The following is a 13,067-nucleotide window of genomic DNA, read 5'->3' as shown; positions in this document are numbered from 1 at the left end:
ACAAGCTTTTTCTGCCAATTGTCAGAGCTGACCTTTCAGTTATCAGATATTGGCAATTTGGCACTTGTCTATTATTGCTATTAGAGTCTTGGTTGTTCTAAAATAATAATTACTGATCTATACCAATTTATATTAAACATGAAATAAAAATGTGGCAAATACTTTGAAATATTATAGTTTCCTTTAAAATATTACCTTAAACCTAATTCTGTCCTAACATTTACTTGTCAGCATACTAAAAATGATAAAATGTATTTTTCACAGGATGTGTAGATAGAAAGATCAAGCATAGATGTATTGTAAGGTGACCTGACCTCAATGTGTGTTTATGTTTTTTTTTTATAGCCATCATACTGTTAATCTTTTTTCATAACACTTTGCATGACTCTGATTATCAAATATGGTTTTAATAGAAGATTTGAATGAACCCTAAATGAACTCTCTGGTGGGGTGGTGAATTTCTTTGTAGAGGCTGAACCGATCAAGTTCCTCCGAGTGCAGCACAGTGGATAACGCTTTGCCAGAAAAAGAAGCAGAGGCCGAACCTGTCAATCCAGATGAGCCAGCAGCCTGTTTTACAGATGGTAAGAGAAAAATCAAGACCACGGTTAGCATCCATTTATTATGTTTTGGCTTTGGTCTTAAAACATAATACTTATAGGGAATTATTGAGTAAAAGATCAGAAGACTCCACTCCATGCTGATTCAGTTGTGGCTCTGTGGCTGTGGGCAAATTACTGGAGCTTTCTAAACTTCAGTTTCCATACTTACCATAAGCTACTAACAGTAATTTACAACAACAGTGTGTTATACTGCAAAGCACTCTGTAAGATGTTCATATTCTCATTTAGATCCTTAATTTATGTCCCCAGCTCCATTAGTAGAATACAACTTAATGGGTTGGGTAGTACTGTTGTCCTTTTTATCAAAAATTGAAGCTACTCTAACTCTCAGGAAAACATTTGATACTGTTGATCACAGTTTGTCTCAAAATTCTTCCTTTCCTTGGTTTCAGAGGCCACACTCTATTTTCATTCTTATTTACATCACTGAGATTTCTGAGTTTCTTCTTCTGTTTCTTTCAATGACTATTTTTATGCACATACCTTAAATAATAATGTTCCCTCACATTTCAATGCTTGGTTTTCTCCTTTTCTTCTTCTAGCTCTAAGCAGTTCCATCCGTGTCTGTGGATTGAGCATCCATGTCTGTTGTGGACTCTTAAGTCCTTATCTTTACCCCGACTTTGTTCGAGTTTCAGATCTGCCTAGAGCTCCTTATTACTCATCTCCACTTGTTGTCTTGAAACATCTTAAGTTTGATAAGTTCAAAACAAACTTTAATGGGATTTCCCCATATAATCTCCAGCTTCCTCCAGTCTTTATCAGTTTAGTAATGTCGTAATTTATCTTGACTCTCAAGCTAGACTTTAAGTCAGTTGATCATAAGTTGATCATAAAAAACCATAAGTTGATCAGAAACTTTGGAGATAGGATCCTTTAGGGGATTGTGATGCACACTGAAGTTTCAGAACCATTGGCAGGATAAAATCTGAAGTCCTTGACATGTAAAATCCTTTTACTTTTGACCTCAATCTGTTATTTTCTAACAATACCTCTTTTCATTCCTTTTCACTTTCTGCCTTACTGAACTTCTTACTATCCCTGGAATTTTTCAAGGTGTTTATTCAGAATAGTAACTTTGAACTTGATCTAGGAAAGTATGCAGTGTTTTCTAAGCAAGTGTTGTATCATCTAAGTAAAAACACAAACCTAGAGTAGGGCTGCAATATAATGCAGTCATTTAGAGCACAACCTTTGGACCATGAAAAATGTGAGTTCTAATTGGCCTACTGTTTACTCCATTGAGACCTTGAGCACATTTTAAAATCTTATACCTCAGATACCCCATCTGTAAAATGGGTCTAACAACAATATCCATATCATAGGAATGTTGAGGAGATTAAATGAGATAACATTAATAAATTAGTTAGCTCAGTCTTCCATTCCTTCTGCTTTCCTTATTGTTTTTAAAATATTTTGTTAACAGTCTTACCTAGAAGCTATGAAAGCCTTGATCCTAATGATTCATGATCTACTCATGAGCTTAAACTCTCAGCTCCAGTGTTTTTTGTAGGAATCACTGGCTTGCTTTCATTCTCCAAGAGTTTCTCAACCAGTCTCCTGTAACACTCAAGCAATAAACAAAATGGTAAATAAAGATATCAGCAAGCTACAAGGGATGCATAAATTTTCTTTAAATACAAGCCGAATCTCATTTTTTTGTGAAGCAAACAAGTATGACACCCAATTAATAGAAAGTTGTGTTTGCTCAAAGTAGTACCATAAGCAAAACATATGGAGTTTCTTTAGAAGTGTTCATGGTAAAGGCATTTAAGGGTTTCATCATGTGTTTCATCAAACTTGGGGCCTTAGAAACTGGAAATGTACAGATTCCACATGAAGACTTCAAAATGAAAAAAAAAAGTAAAGTCATAGTATTTAGAAAGAACACTCAGTTCATCTTTAGATTAAGCCCAATCAGTGTATATCCATTGTTTGTATGTTAAATTTTATTACTCTCAAAATAAATAAATAAATTAATTAATTAATTAAATTAAACAAAACAAATGAGTGGACTTGTCAGGATGAGAAAGCAGGAACTTGTCATTGTAGCGAGATGACCCTAATCAACTCATGACTGGCTGACAGGAGTTGAGCTTGAACCAATGCCAATTTAGAGCAGTATTTGGCCTCCAGAGGTTTTTGTTACCTGAAAGGTAGCAGGAAAGTCAAAGAAAGTGTGAGCGTTAAATCAGAGTAGTTGTGTTTTCAGTGACAGTAAATGCTTAAATGATTTTGTGGTTCATTGTCTTGCATCCATATTGATCCTTTTCAACTTTATGACTATCATTTGACTAATTTGCATCTATCTTGTTCCTCTTTACCTTTTTCTCCACCCTCATATGCCATGTCTTTCCTTAGTTCTGCTTCATCAGCTTTATAATTCAAGACTTCAGGCTTGGACCCCAGATCTGGCACTGTCCTGCTCTCTCCTTAGTGCTACATGTCTTCGCAATCTGTGTAATTAGGAACATGACATGACTCTTTGATTCTGCTTCATTTTATATTACACTGCTTTTGGATTATACAACTAGTAAATCACAAAATCAGGATTAGGGTGTGAGAAGGATAGACTCTTTTCCTTAAAATAATGTATTTTCTATTAAAAGGTTCTGAGTTTAACTTCCTAGAAAATAACTAATTCTAACTTTAATAACACAATAACCAACTCCTTTGTGCCTATTTTTGTCTTTTTTAAAGAAAGAAAATGTGGACCAAATACTTGTTTTAAAGGCTTTTAGAAATTTTTAAGAGGTGTTTTAAAAAAAGACTCATTTTCCTAATCAATTTTTACATTAATTATACTGATCATGTTATTATATTTTTGTTAATGAGAAACTGTCTTGGAAGAGGTCTGAGGTTTCTTTTTTATTTGAAAGCATCAGCTTAACATGATGAAACCCAGTAGAGATTTTATGCAATATATCATGAGAGTAAATTAATGAAACCACCCAAAAGAAATAGCATTTACCCACGGGGACCCATTAAAATGTTTGAGAGGTTCTCTGTTATGTTTACATTTAATTAATAGTCCTTTTAAAAAAGAAGGTGTGATAACGTTGCTAACCAGCTAGGTTGGAAATCTCTTGGGATATGCCTTGGTATAAAAGCCAGGCAGGCAGCTTGCCTCAAAATAAGAGAGAAACTCTCTGCGGTGTGATAAATCCTGAGGGCAATATTTATGAATCTTTATCTCACGTAAAAATTTACTTACTTTTCTAATTCTAATGTATAGTATGTATAGTACCTTTCTGTGCCTCAGTCATAAGAAGAATATTTCTCTTCCACGTTAAGGTTGACAAAAATAAATCCTAAATAATAAAATCTTCTTGACCACAGAACTAACTTTCTCCTCTGGTAATTATACTTAAGGCAGATAGATTCTGTTCTGCATATGATCTTCATTTAAAGTTTGAGATAAATTCTAAAATCTTAAGCATTGAGTTAATGTAAAAAAAAAAATTCATCTTAAATTGTTCCACTATATCTAGTGTTTTCCTTTGCCCTGAAAGAGATTATCTGGGAGTCAATTTTTGGCCTGACTCTTTTAGTATCTTCTTATATCATTTTATAAAATTTTCTTTCTTTACTAAATATTTTTGAGATATGAAGTAATTATTTTAGATACAATGAAGAGAAATTCTTTCAGATCTGAGGTTGTGTAAACTGTAATTAACATTGGATAGATGAAGCCATGTGTGTATTTTTAATTCACTCTGTTGTTGTTATTGTTTTTTCTTTCTCATACAATCTTTGTGTAAATTCTAGAATTCACAGAGATGTGACCCTTCAGATCATGACTAATGCTTAGATGATTTTAGATCTCTTTTTGGGGGGATTATGTTTTCTAAGTCAACTGTCCCTGCATATGAAGTTGTGTAGAGGATGGTAGTAAGTACTGTGAGCAGAAAGAAAGGGCATACAGATAGTTTAGCCTCCTGGGAACTTAGAAGATTCCAGAGAGAAAGGACAGGGACACATAAAATACACATGATAGCAAAACTACCAGAGACTTGGGGAGAAAACATAGCTTGCTACATTTCTGTAAAGCTGGAAACTAAAGTGTACGAGATACTTCATATTAATGATCAATGAACTAATTTCACTGTAGAATCATAAAAGAAGCCATAACAAGAGATTGTCCAAAAAATGTATTTCATCAAGAGAATTCTAGCTTTGTTGTTTCAGGACATACAGTTCATGATTACGTGAAGTTATTACTTGATAGGCTTAATATTTTTAATGAAATCTATTATTTATAGAAAAGGAAATTAACTTTAAAGTGCTTAACTTGTAAACTTCTGAAACAAGTATCTAAAAAGTACTGCTCACTCTTGGCCCCCTCTCACCTTCTACATTTCCTCCAAATGAGGTTTTTCACCTAAAATTTTTAAGAGAAAAATTAACTTTAGTTCCTCTTTTTAAATTCTTCCTTTTCTTTAAAGCAATTTTGGTAGGTTTTTTTTTTAATCAACTTTAATTTAAAAATTTTTCAGTTATCATCTTTCTGGCCCTCTCTTGGTCATGGCTCTGTTCACTGGTCCTTCATGAAACGTCTTCCTCCCTGACTTTTCTTTTATCGCAGCCTCTTGTGTCTCTCCCACTTCTGCTCTGTCTCCTCCTCCAGGGTTTTCCCTTCTTTCATCTGCCCCCATGGTGTACATGTAAATGTTTACCAACCAGTTCTCCAGGAAAAAGAAAGTACTATACATACATCAGTTTGCCATGTATTTTACTGATATAAAGGATATGTGGTACACAATTTACAAATAATAATATAATCAACATCCTTCATTGAACATTCCATATAGCTGATTAGTCCTCGCAAAATGCTTTTGTTGAATTTTGCCAAAATTTTGTACTTATAAACAACAATGATTGCAGTTGATGAACAAGTATAGCTTTCACCTGAAGGTTGGTTGGTATTTTCATTTATGTTAATCAGTAAGATGAGAGTGAAACAAAGAGGCTACATGTGAGAATTTACTCATTTATCAGTGATGTGAACAAATCTTTGCCGAATCAGATAGTAGAATTTAAATAATGAAAGACTCTTTCCTCAATTTTTTGTGCTATTCATAGTGTAATGACTACAAACATGACATACTTTTTCTGTTTTATTAAATTTTCTCCATCACCTTCTTAGGTCTACTTCAGAAAATCAACAAGCCCTGATTTATAGTATTTGATGACTTTTGTAGATTCCCACCATAGCTGATTTCAAACCACTGGTGTGACTTTGCTAAATGCAGAGTTAGTTGGAAAGAGAGACACAGGAGCCCAACAGTGTAACACTTCCACCAGCCAGAGAGAACACGTAAATATACTCAAGAGCATAGGTAACAGTAAAATGTAGTAAAATTGTTAGAGTAATATGTTTTAGTATTTGTTACCTTTTAAAAAGTAAGTTATACTTTTAAGTTTATACAATTTTAATTTTTAAATTTATTATTTTTTTAATCGAGGTACTGGGGATTGAACCTAGGACCTCATGCATGCTAAGAACGTACTCTACCACTGAGCTATACCCTCCCCCTACAATTTAATTCTTTATAACAGCTGCATTTAACAACAGTCTAGAGAAATTTCCTGACAATTTAACAGTAAGTTGGCAAGAGCCAGTATGCACTGGATCCAGCATACCACTGAATTCTGTACCTTAATATTGCATTTTATATGCAATTAATATTACTGTAACATTCCAGAATGTTCCAAACTTGACCCTTTCTTTCCTCACTCTAAATACCTTTTTGTGTGATGTCAACAACTGTCTTAATCTCAGCTAACACAATATGCTAATGATTTCTACACATTCTTTTCCAGCCTAGACTTTTCCCCCTGAGCTTTGGATTCATACCTCCAAATGTCTATAGGATATCTGTATTTAGAGGTTTCACTGGCATGTCAAACTCATTAACGCCACCTATCCTCCACAGCTGTTGGAGACATTGATTTAAATTACAATCCTCCTATATCGTTCTCTGCTTACAACTCTTTACTTACTCCTCATTAGGATATAGGATATAAACCAAACTCCTTAAGATGGGGAAAATGCTTTCCATAATCTGACCAGTTTCTCTGCTTCATTATTTATTTACACTTCTTGCGTACACTGCTGTCATCACAATTCTGAACTGCTTGTAACTCCTTTGCACAACACATTTTGCTGCTTCTTGGCCTGGAATTCCACCCAAACTCTTCTTGGCTAACACTTTGATTCAACTGAGACGCCACCTTTTCTGGGAAACCTCCTCTGACCTCACTTTCTCAAAGAGCAAGCCAGTTATGTGAACTTCTTCCACGCTACCAAAATAACCCCCACATATTTGTTGTCATTTTAGTTGCCTTATCCAGTTATAGTCATTTATTTCTATATCTAGCTGCCTAGTAAGATACCAAAAATAGATTCCTCAAGCAGAAGAAACTATGTACACAGCTGAGTAAAAAGCTTACTGAGTAAATGTTTGATGGAGATATGAATGAATAAACCTGAACAATTTTAAATAAAATATTCCTCAGTTTTTTTATAGCAGTATGTTTTACATCTAGGATTACAAAGTCAGATTTGTTTGTGACTTATAGTACTTGAAACAGTTTCATCTGCATCTTCTAATCAAGATCTGTTTCTTTTGAACTGAATTAGAGAACCTAACACTAGTTTTTAAAATATTACTTAGAATGCTGTTTCTCAAGGAGTTTTTAATAGAGTTGAAGCAGCACCAGATTGTAGACTGAATTCCTGTCAAGAAGTCCCTGAAATACATTTTTGTCTTGAGATTTTAGTTCATTCATTCACCAGTAATTATTTGGTGTTCACTGTGTATCAGGATTAGGATTGCATTAGGGTTGCAATAAAAAAAAAATAGGTGGTTTAAATACTGTAGAGGAGACTGATGAGAAACTAGGGAGGTACAGAAAACACGAATACATCCTGAGTTAGAAATTACAAGTATTAAGGAAACACCATGGAGAATTAGGAGCTGAGAGAAGGCAGCATCCAAGTTGAAACTATTCGAAGCTTTAGATGTAAGTGTTAAAAATGGTTTGGTTGGGAAACTATCACAGCGAACGCTTTGCATTAAAAAATATTTTTTAATTATTTTATTTATTCTAAATATCCAGATTTTACATGCATGTCTTCCTTGCCAGGTTGTGTACGGAGATTCCCATGCTGCCAAGTTAACATAGAATCAGGGAAGGGAAGAATCTGGTGGAACATCAGGAAAACCTGCTACAGGATAGTTGAGCACAGCTGGTTTGAAAGCTTCATTGTTCTCATGATCCTGCTCAGCAGTGGTGCTCTGGTAAGTGCTCTGACACCTAAGGCATTAAACTGATCGTCAGTGTCTTTAATAAATGAGTTGGAAGACAAAAATATCACAGCAAATTGTTTTACTTAAGAATTAATCCCTATGATTAGTACCAAGGACAGAATGTTAGTTTAGCTCAGGCCAGGCATCATTCTTGCTGCCCTGAATGCAAAGATGGATGAGATCCAGGTACTTTTCTCAAGGAGCTCAGAGAGCATTAGGGAAGCGAGAGGCACAAGTAAGTGACACAGAACTGAAATGTGTTTGTAAGTGAAGTATCACATGATTAAACTCTGGAGTAAGAAGAGTTGTCTGCTTGGGATTTCAGAAAGGTAGACAATGTTTCGCAAGATCTAGAACAATGAATAGGAATTTTCTAGCCAGGAAGGTAGCCTGAGGGGAATGAAGCATAAAATAGCATGAGCCATTCAGGAAATTAAAAGTTGACCAACAGTAGACAGTGTCACGGGAGGAAGAGCAAATACGGGTTGGTGGGTGGTGGTGACTAGAAATACTGTGACAAAGACAGGCGGTGTCAGCTTATGAAGCATCTTGCAGAAGGGAAAATAGACTGTAGTTTTAGGGTGAGAATAGGATGGGTTTCTCATTCTTGTACATGCACCAAGCACCTTTGATGAGGTTTGAAGGGATCTGGGAGAATTACAAGCTCCCTGAGCCTTTTCTTGTTTTTTCCTGCTGAGCCATTAGAAGCCCAGTTCCAGCTAGAGATACCCCTGGAAATTCCTTTTTACTTAAAACAGAATACTCCAGAACTTTATAAGTTTCCTCACAGTCTTTATGGGTCTGGGATTTGCTTTTACTTACGGAAGTGAACCTGTTACTGTTTCATGGGTGCTGGTAGAAGATGGGAGACTCCCGAGTCAGTGACAAAGGACTTCATTACTCATGGCATAGAAAGGAGCATGAACTTAAGCATGTGTGTGTTAGTTCCCTTTGTCCCCAAGTCCGATGGGGGCATCATAGGGACTGGAATGAAAACTGCATACCCAGTGGGTTTGCATCACAGTTGAGAAGCACTGAGCTTAGAGAAACCATCCTTTTATATCAAGCAGTAAGCAACCATGCTGTTTGTTCCAGAAGAAGATACTGCCTTATCCCTCAAGGTTGCTTATTGCAAAAACACCCCTGAGAAATGACCTGGATAAAGAGCAGTCAGGGCCTTGCATTCTTGGCATACCCAAAAAGAACATGCAGAGATGCTCAGGGCCCACAGTGCATTGCCTCTTCCAGCAAATTTCCTCTCTCAAAAACAGAAGATGTAATAAGAAAAATGCTGCTCTCCTTCTCTAGTGGAATGGGAGTAGGAACCTTGACAAGGTAGACACTGCCTTCCTTGTAGTCTAGTATTCTTCATAACTAAAGAAGTTGATGAGTCATGCTGGGTCACATGTATGACTGAGACTTTCAGAAAGGAGATGACAAGAAAATTAAAAATTTAGAATAATCCCTTGTTCAAAATATCTAAAAAGGAAGATGACATTTTGGGGGAAGGGTTCTCTCAAAACTGAAATTCAAATAAATCACACGAGGAAGAAAAGGGAGAGATCTTTCAAGAAACTGGTGTTTTCACTCAGGAAGTTTGCTAACAGAGTGAGATTTTTAAAGTAATGAATTAATGATACCTTAATTAATAATAAAATAAATAAAGATTAATAGCTCCAATTTAATACATACTTACTGTGTTTCAAGATCTTTATAGAGATCATCTTTAATTTTCAATCATCCAGTAAGATTACAGTAGTTTGCTCATTTTACCCACAAGAAAACTGGGGGCAGAGTTTTAAAAGTTGCTTAATGTCCCAAAGCTAGTAAATGACAGAGTCATAACTGAAGTCTAAAGTCAAAGCCACCATGTCTTTGCACTGTGTTGTGTCTCCTCTGAAAGTGGAGGACACACCGGATAGAAAGAAATGAGTGGTGGCCAAAACGAGTGACAGAGAAGCCCATGCCCCCAAGTCAGGCAGAGCACACACAGTAAGCTCCTCGTCTCCTTGCTCCCACATCCACAAAATTAGTCCTTGAAGGTGGAGGCCCTGCAGGCAGAACCCTGTTTCAGGCTCTGGCTCCAGCTGGAGCAGGGTGTGCTCTTCTTCTTTGTGATCAAAGCCCCCTCCTTGTCTCATTTCAAGGACTGAGGGGTTGACAGAATTTCTGTTTAGGTAGCTTTTGCCTGATTCCTCCAGAACTTGGAGAAGGGAGGCAAGAAAATCCTGAGCTCTGGGCTTCAGTTCTTACATTTCAGCTCTGCTGCTTTGAGAACCTCTGCCAGCTGCTAGAACGTTCTCTCAGCATCCTAGTAGGTCTCTCCATTCTCTCTATCCCAAGTTCTCTGTTTCTTCAATAATGATACCAACACTTGGCAAAAAGTGCTAAGGATCACTTTTACGTATTGCTAGAAGAACTTGGAAGAAGAATAAGAATGGCACGTGGCCATGACTATGGACAGGTGGTCCAGTATTAACCACTAAGGATACAGGTCCTTTTGCTTTCATTTTCTCCAACAAGAGAATCTTGTTTAAACTTGAAAGAGAAAATCTAATACTTTAGACCTGTTTAGATCAGCAATCATTTTCAAAGGCTTCAGTGAGCTCAACTCGTTAAGTCTATCCAAATTTTTTCCGAGGACCTTGTGGCTGTGAGCACAGTATCACTGTCTATCACTTACTAAAAGTTCCTAGAGAAGTGTTAAAAGGTGCCCCGTTCATGGAATGAATTTCACAGTGATTTGTAAAGCTGACATTTTTAATGAATGATAAAATACTGGTGCAAAATTCAAAGGAAGAAACCATCCTCTGTGTTCTGTAGCCTTAGTAAGCTACTGCACTCATCAATTTAGCAAACCTTTCCTTGCCTCCCTCTGTGTTTTTGACCCAGCACTAGGCACTGGGAATGCACCAGCATATAAGGAGCTGAAGGAGAGGCTCTAACTCCTGCTGCTGGGTCCAAGGAGGACAGGGTGAGAGGAATTTATAAGAGGGGCTGACCCTGGAATCATGTCTTAAATTATTAGGACTTAATCTAATTTGAAGGAAGATAAAAGGGGAGCCAGATGAATGGAAATCCCTGAAAGTGTCAGAGATCCTGGTTCCTTTAGAGGATTATAAGTAATTTCATTCTTTTGCCCCTTCTTTCTCTTGACCTCTGGTGACCAGCCGCCTGCACTAGTGAGAAGGTGAGAACTCAGTGCTACACAGTAGCTGTAAACCAGAAGAAAGTCAGCTGGCCCATAATAGTATTATATTTCAGTGATTTCGTTACCAGAATTTTATTTCCTGTTTTTGTCATGAATCATAAGCTTCAAGTTGTACATGAATTGAAATTTGAATGTTATTTTCACAGGCTTTTGAAGACATATATATTGAAAAGAAAAGGACCATTAAGACTATCCTGGAGTATGCTGACAAGATATTCACTTACATCTTCATTCTGGAAATGCTTCTAAAATGGGTAGCATATGGTTACAAAATCTATTTCACCAATGCCTGGTGTTGGCTGGATTTCTTAATTGTCGATGTAGGTACTTTTCAGTAAATTTTAAAAGACGATTTATTCTTATAAATAAGTGTTCTAAAAAAGCTTCACTATTGTTGTATATTGACATTATTTACATAGATAATGTGCAAAAAGTTTTTTTTCGAGGTGTAGCTATATGTTATATCTCCTATGTTCTCTCAGGCTTCCTCTATGAGAAATCTAATTTTTGATACTTTATATTAATGACTTCATATTTGATTGTTTTTTGATCTACCTTTTTTAATATATAAGTTACTTTTATATATAGTTACTATATATATTTACTTTTATATATAGGTACTGCCTAGAAAAATAAATGGTAAATGAATACTTTTGTAATACAATAGTTTTAAAGAAAAGCTAACCAAAATAAGAAGAAATTATAGAAGGAATATAGGTTATCTCTTTTAACCTGTAAATATGATTGGGTCTTTTCAAAATTATTATTAAGTATTTAAGATAATCAAAAACCTTTTAAAATATTATCCCAAACAGTTATTTTCATCCCTCAGATTAAGAAAAAAGTTTACAAGAAGACTTGAATTTATTTTTAGTTGAGAAAGAGATATGGCTTTTTAATAATGGAAATTTTTTTCTATATTTGAAAATCTGAAGTGATGATTCTTAATATTTAGGAGTATGTAATATGCAGAATTCAGGGAAGTTACATAGCTTCAATTTGAAATATTTATTTTGAAAAAAGCTAAATAAATTATATATGTACATATGTGTCTAAATTATAATGTTTTTATAATGCAGCAAAGAGAGCAAAACTACACTCAGTATTCTTGCTGATAGAGATGTAAATCAAGGCATGCAGATTTGGGGGAGTTTTTTTTAATTTCTCAAAAATTAAGAAATGTATCTAGCATAATTGCTCTCAAAGTACAATCCTTGAACCAACAGCATTGGCACATGTGGGTGGGAACTTGTTAGAGATGCAAATTCTCAGGACCGTCTCAAGACCTACTAAATCAGAAGCTCTGGTGTTGGGACCCAGCAAACTTGTAACAAGCCCTCCAGATGATTGTGGTGTATATTCAGGTTTCAGAACCATGAATCTGGTTTTATATTTAGAAGATGGACGTGTTTCTTTTCTGTGAGCTTTCTGATTATTTGAAATTTATTTGATTGAGCATTATTCATCAGTACAGGTATATATCATGCATATGCAGATATATACATACATAGAAAAACAAATATATGCATATATACACACATATATATGTTCTCAGTTACAGACTATATTTTAGTTTTCTCAATAATGTGCATGTATTATATTCATATCATAACATTCACTTAACAGTAATTTGGAAATCAGATTTACCATTTCCTTAGGGGCTATTCAAATTACAATAGACATTTTAAAACTTTATCTTTTTCTGATTAAAAAGGAACACTGATTATTCTGATTAAAAAGTACATATAATTTTTTAAGCATACTTAAGTGGAAAATAATGGACCTGAAAGCCTGGGTGAATTTAAAAGTGATATGAAGATTAATTAGTAACGCTGGATATTTATCATGAGGACTTAAAAAGAGACAGTAATCTTACACTTAGTGAGACATTTAGAAGTAACTACATGAGAACAAAATAGT

At 35.3% G+C, this 13,067-nt stretch overlaps 1 protein-coding gene across 1 annotated transcript in view; it reads left to right on the top strand.

The window, feature by feature from the left end:
- The window catches only part of SCN9A (sodium voltage-gated channel alpha subunit 9), a 124,467-nt gene that overhangs the window by 92,195 nt on the left and 19,205 nt on the right, over nt 1–13,067 (top strand). Inside the window, exons 18-20 of the mRNA XM_010971408.3 lie at nt 470–584; nt 7,773–7,927; nt 11,294–11,467. Of these exons, the coding sequence (XP_010969710.2) occupies nt 470–584; nt 7,773–7,927; nt 11,294–11,467 (444 nt within the window). The remainder of the gene's footprint in view (nt 1–469; nt 585–7,772; nt 7,928–11,293; nt 11,468–13,067) is intronic.

The sequence above is a fragment of the Camelus bactrianus genome, chromosome 5 (genome assembly GCF_048773025.1).
Source record: "Camelus bactrianus isolate YW-2024 breed Bactrian camel chromosome 5, ASM4877302v1, whole genome shotgun sequence".
NCBI classification, from domain to species: Eukaryota; Metazoa; Chordata; class Mammalia; order Artiodactyla; family Camelidae; genus Camelus; species Camelus bactrianus.
The sequence above is the reverse complement of the archived record's forward strand: the minus strand, read 5'-3'. Positions and strand labels throughout refer to the sequence as shown.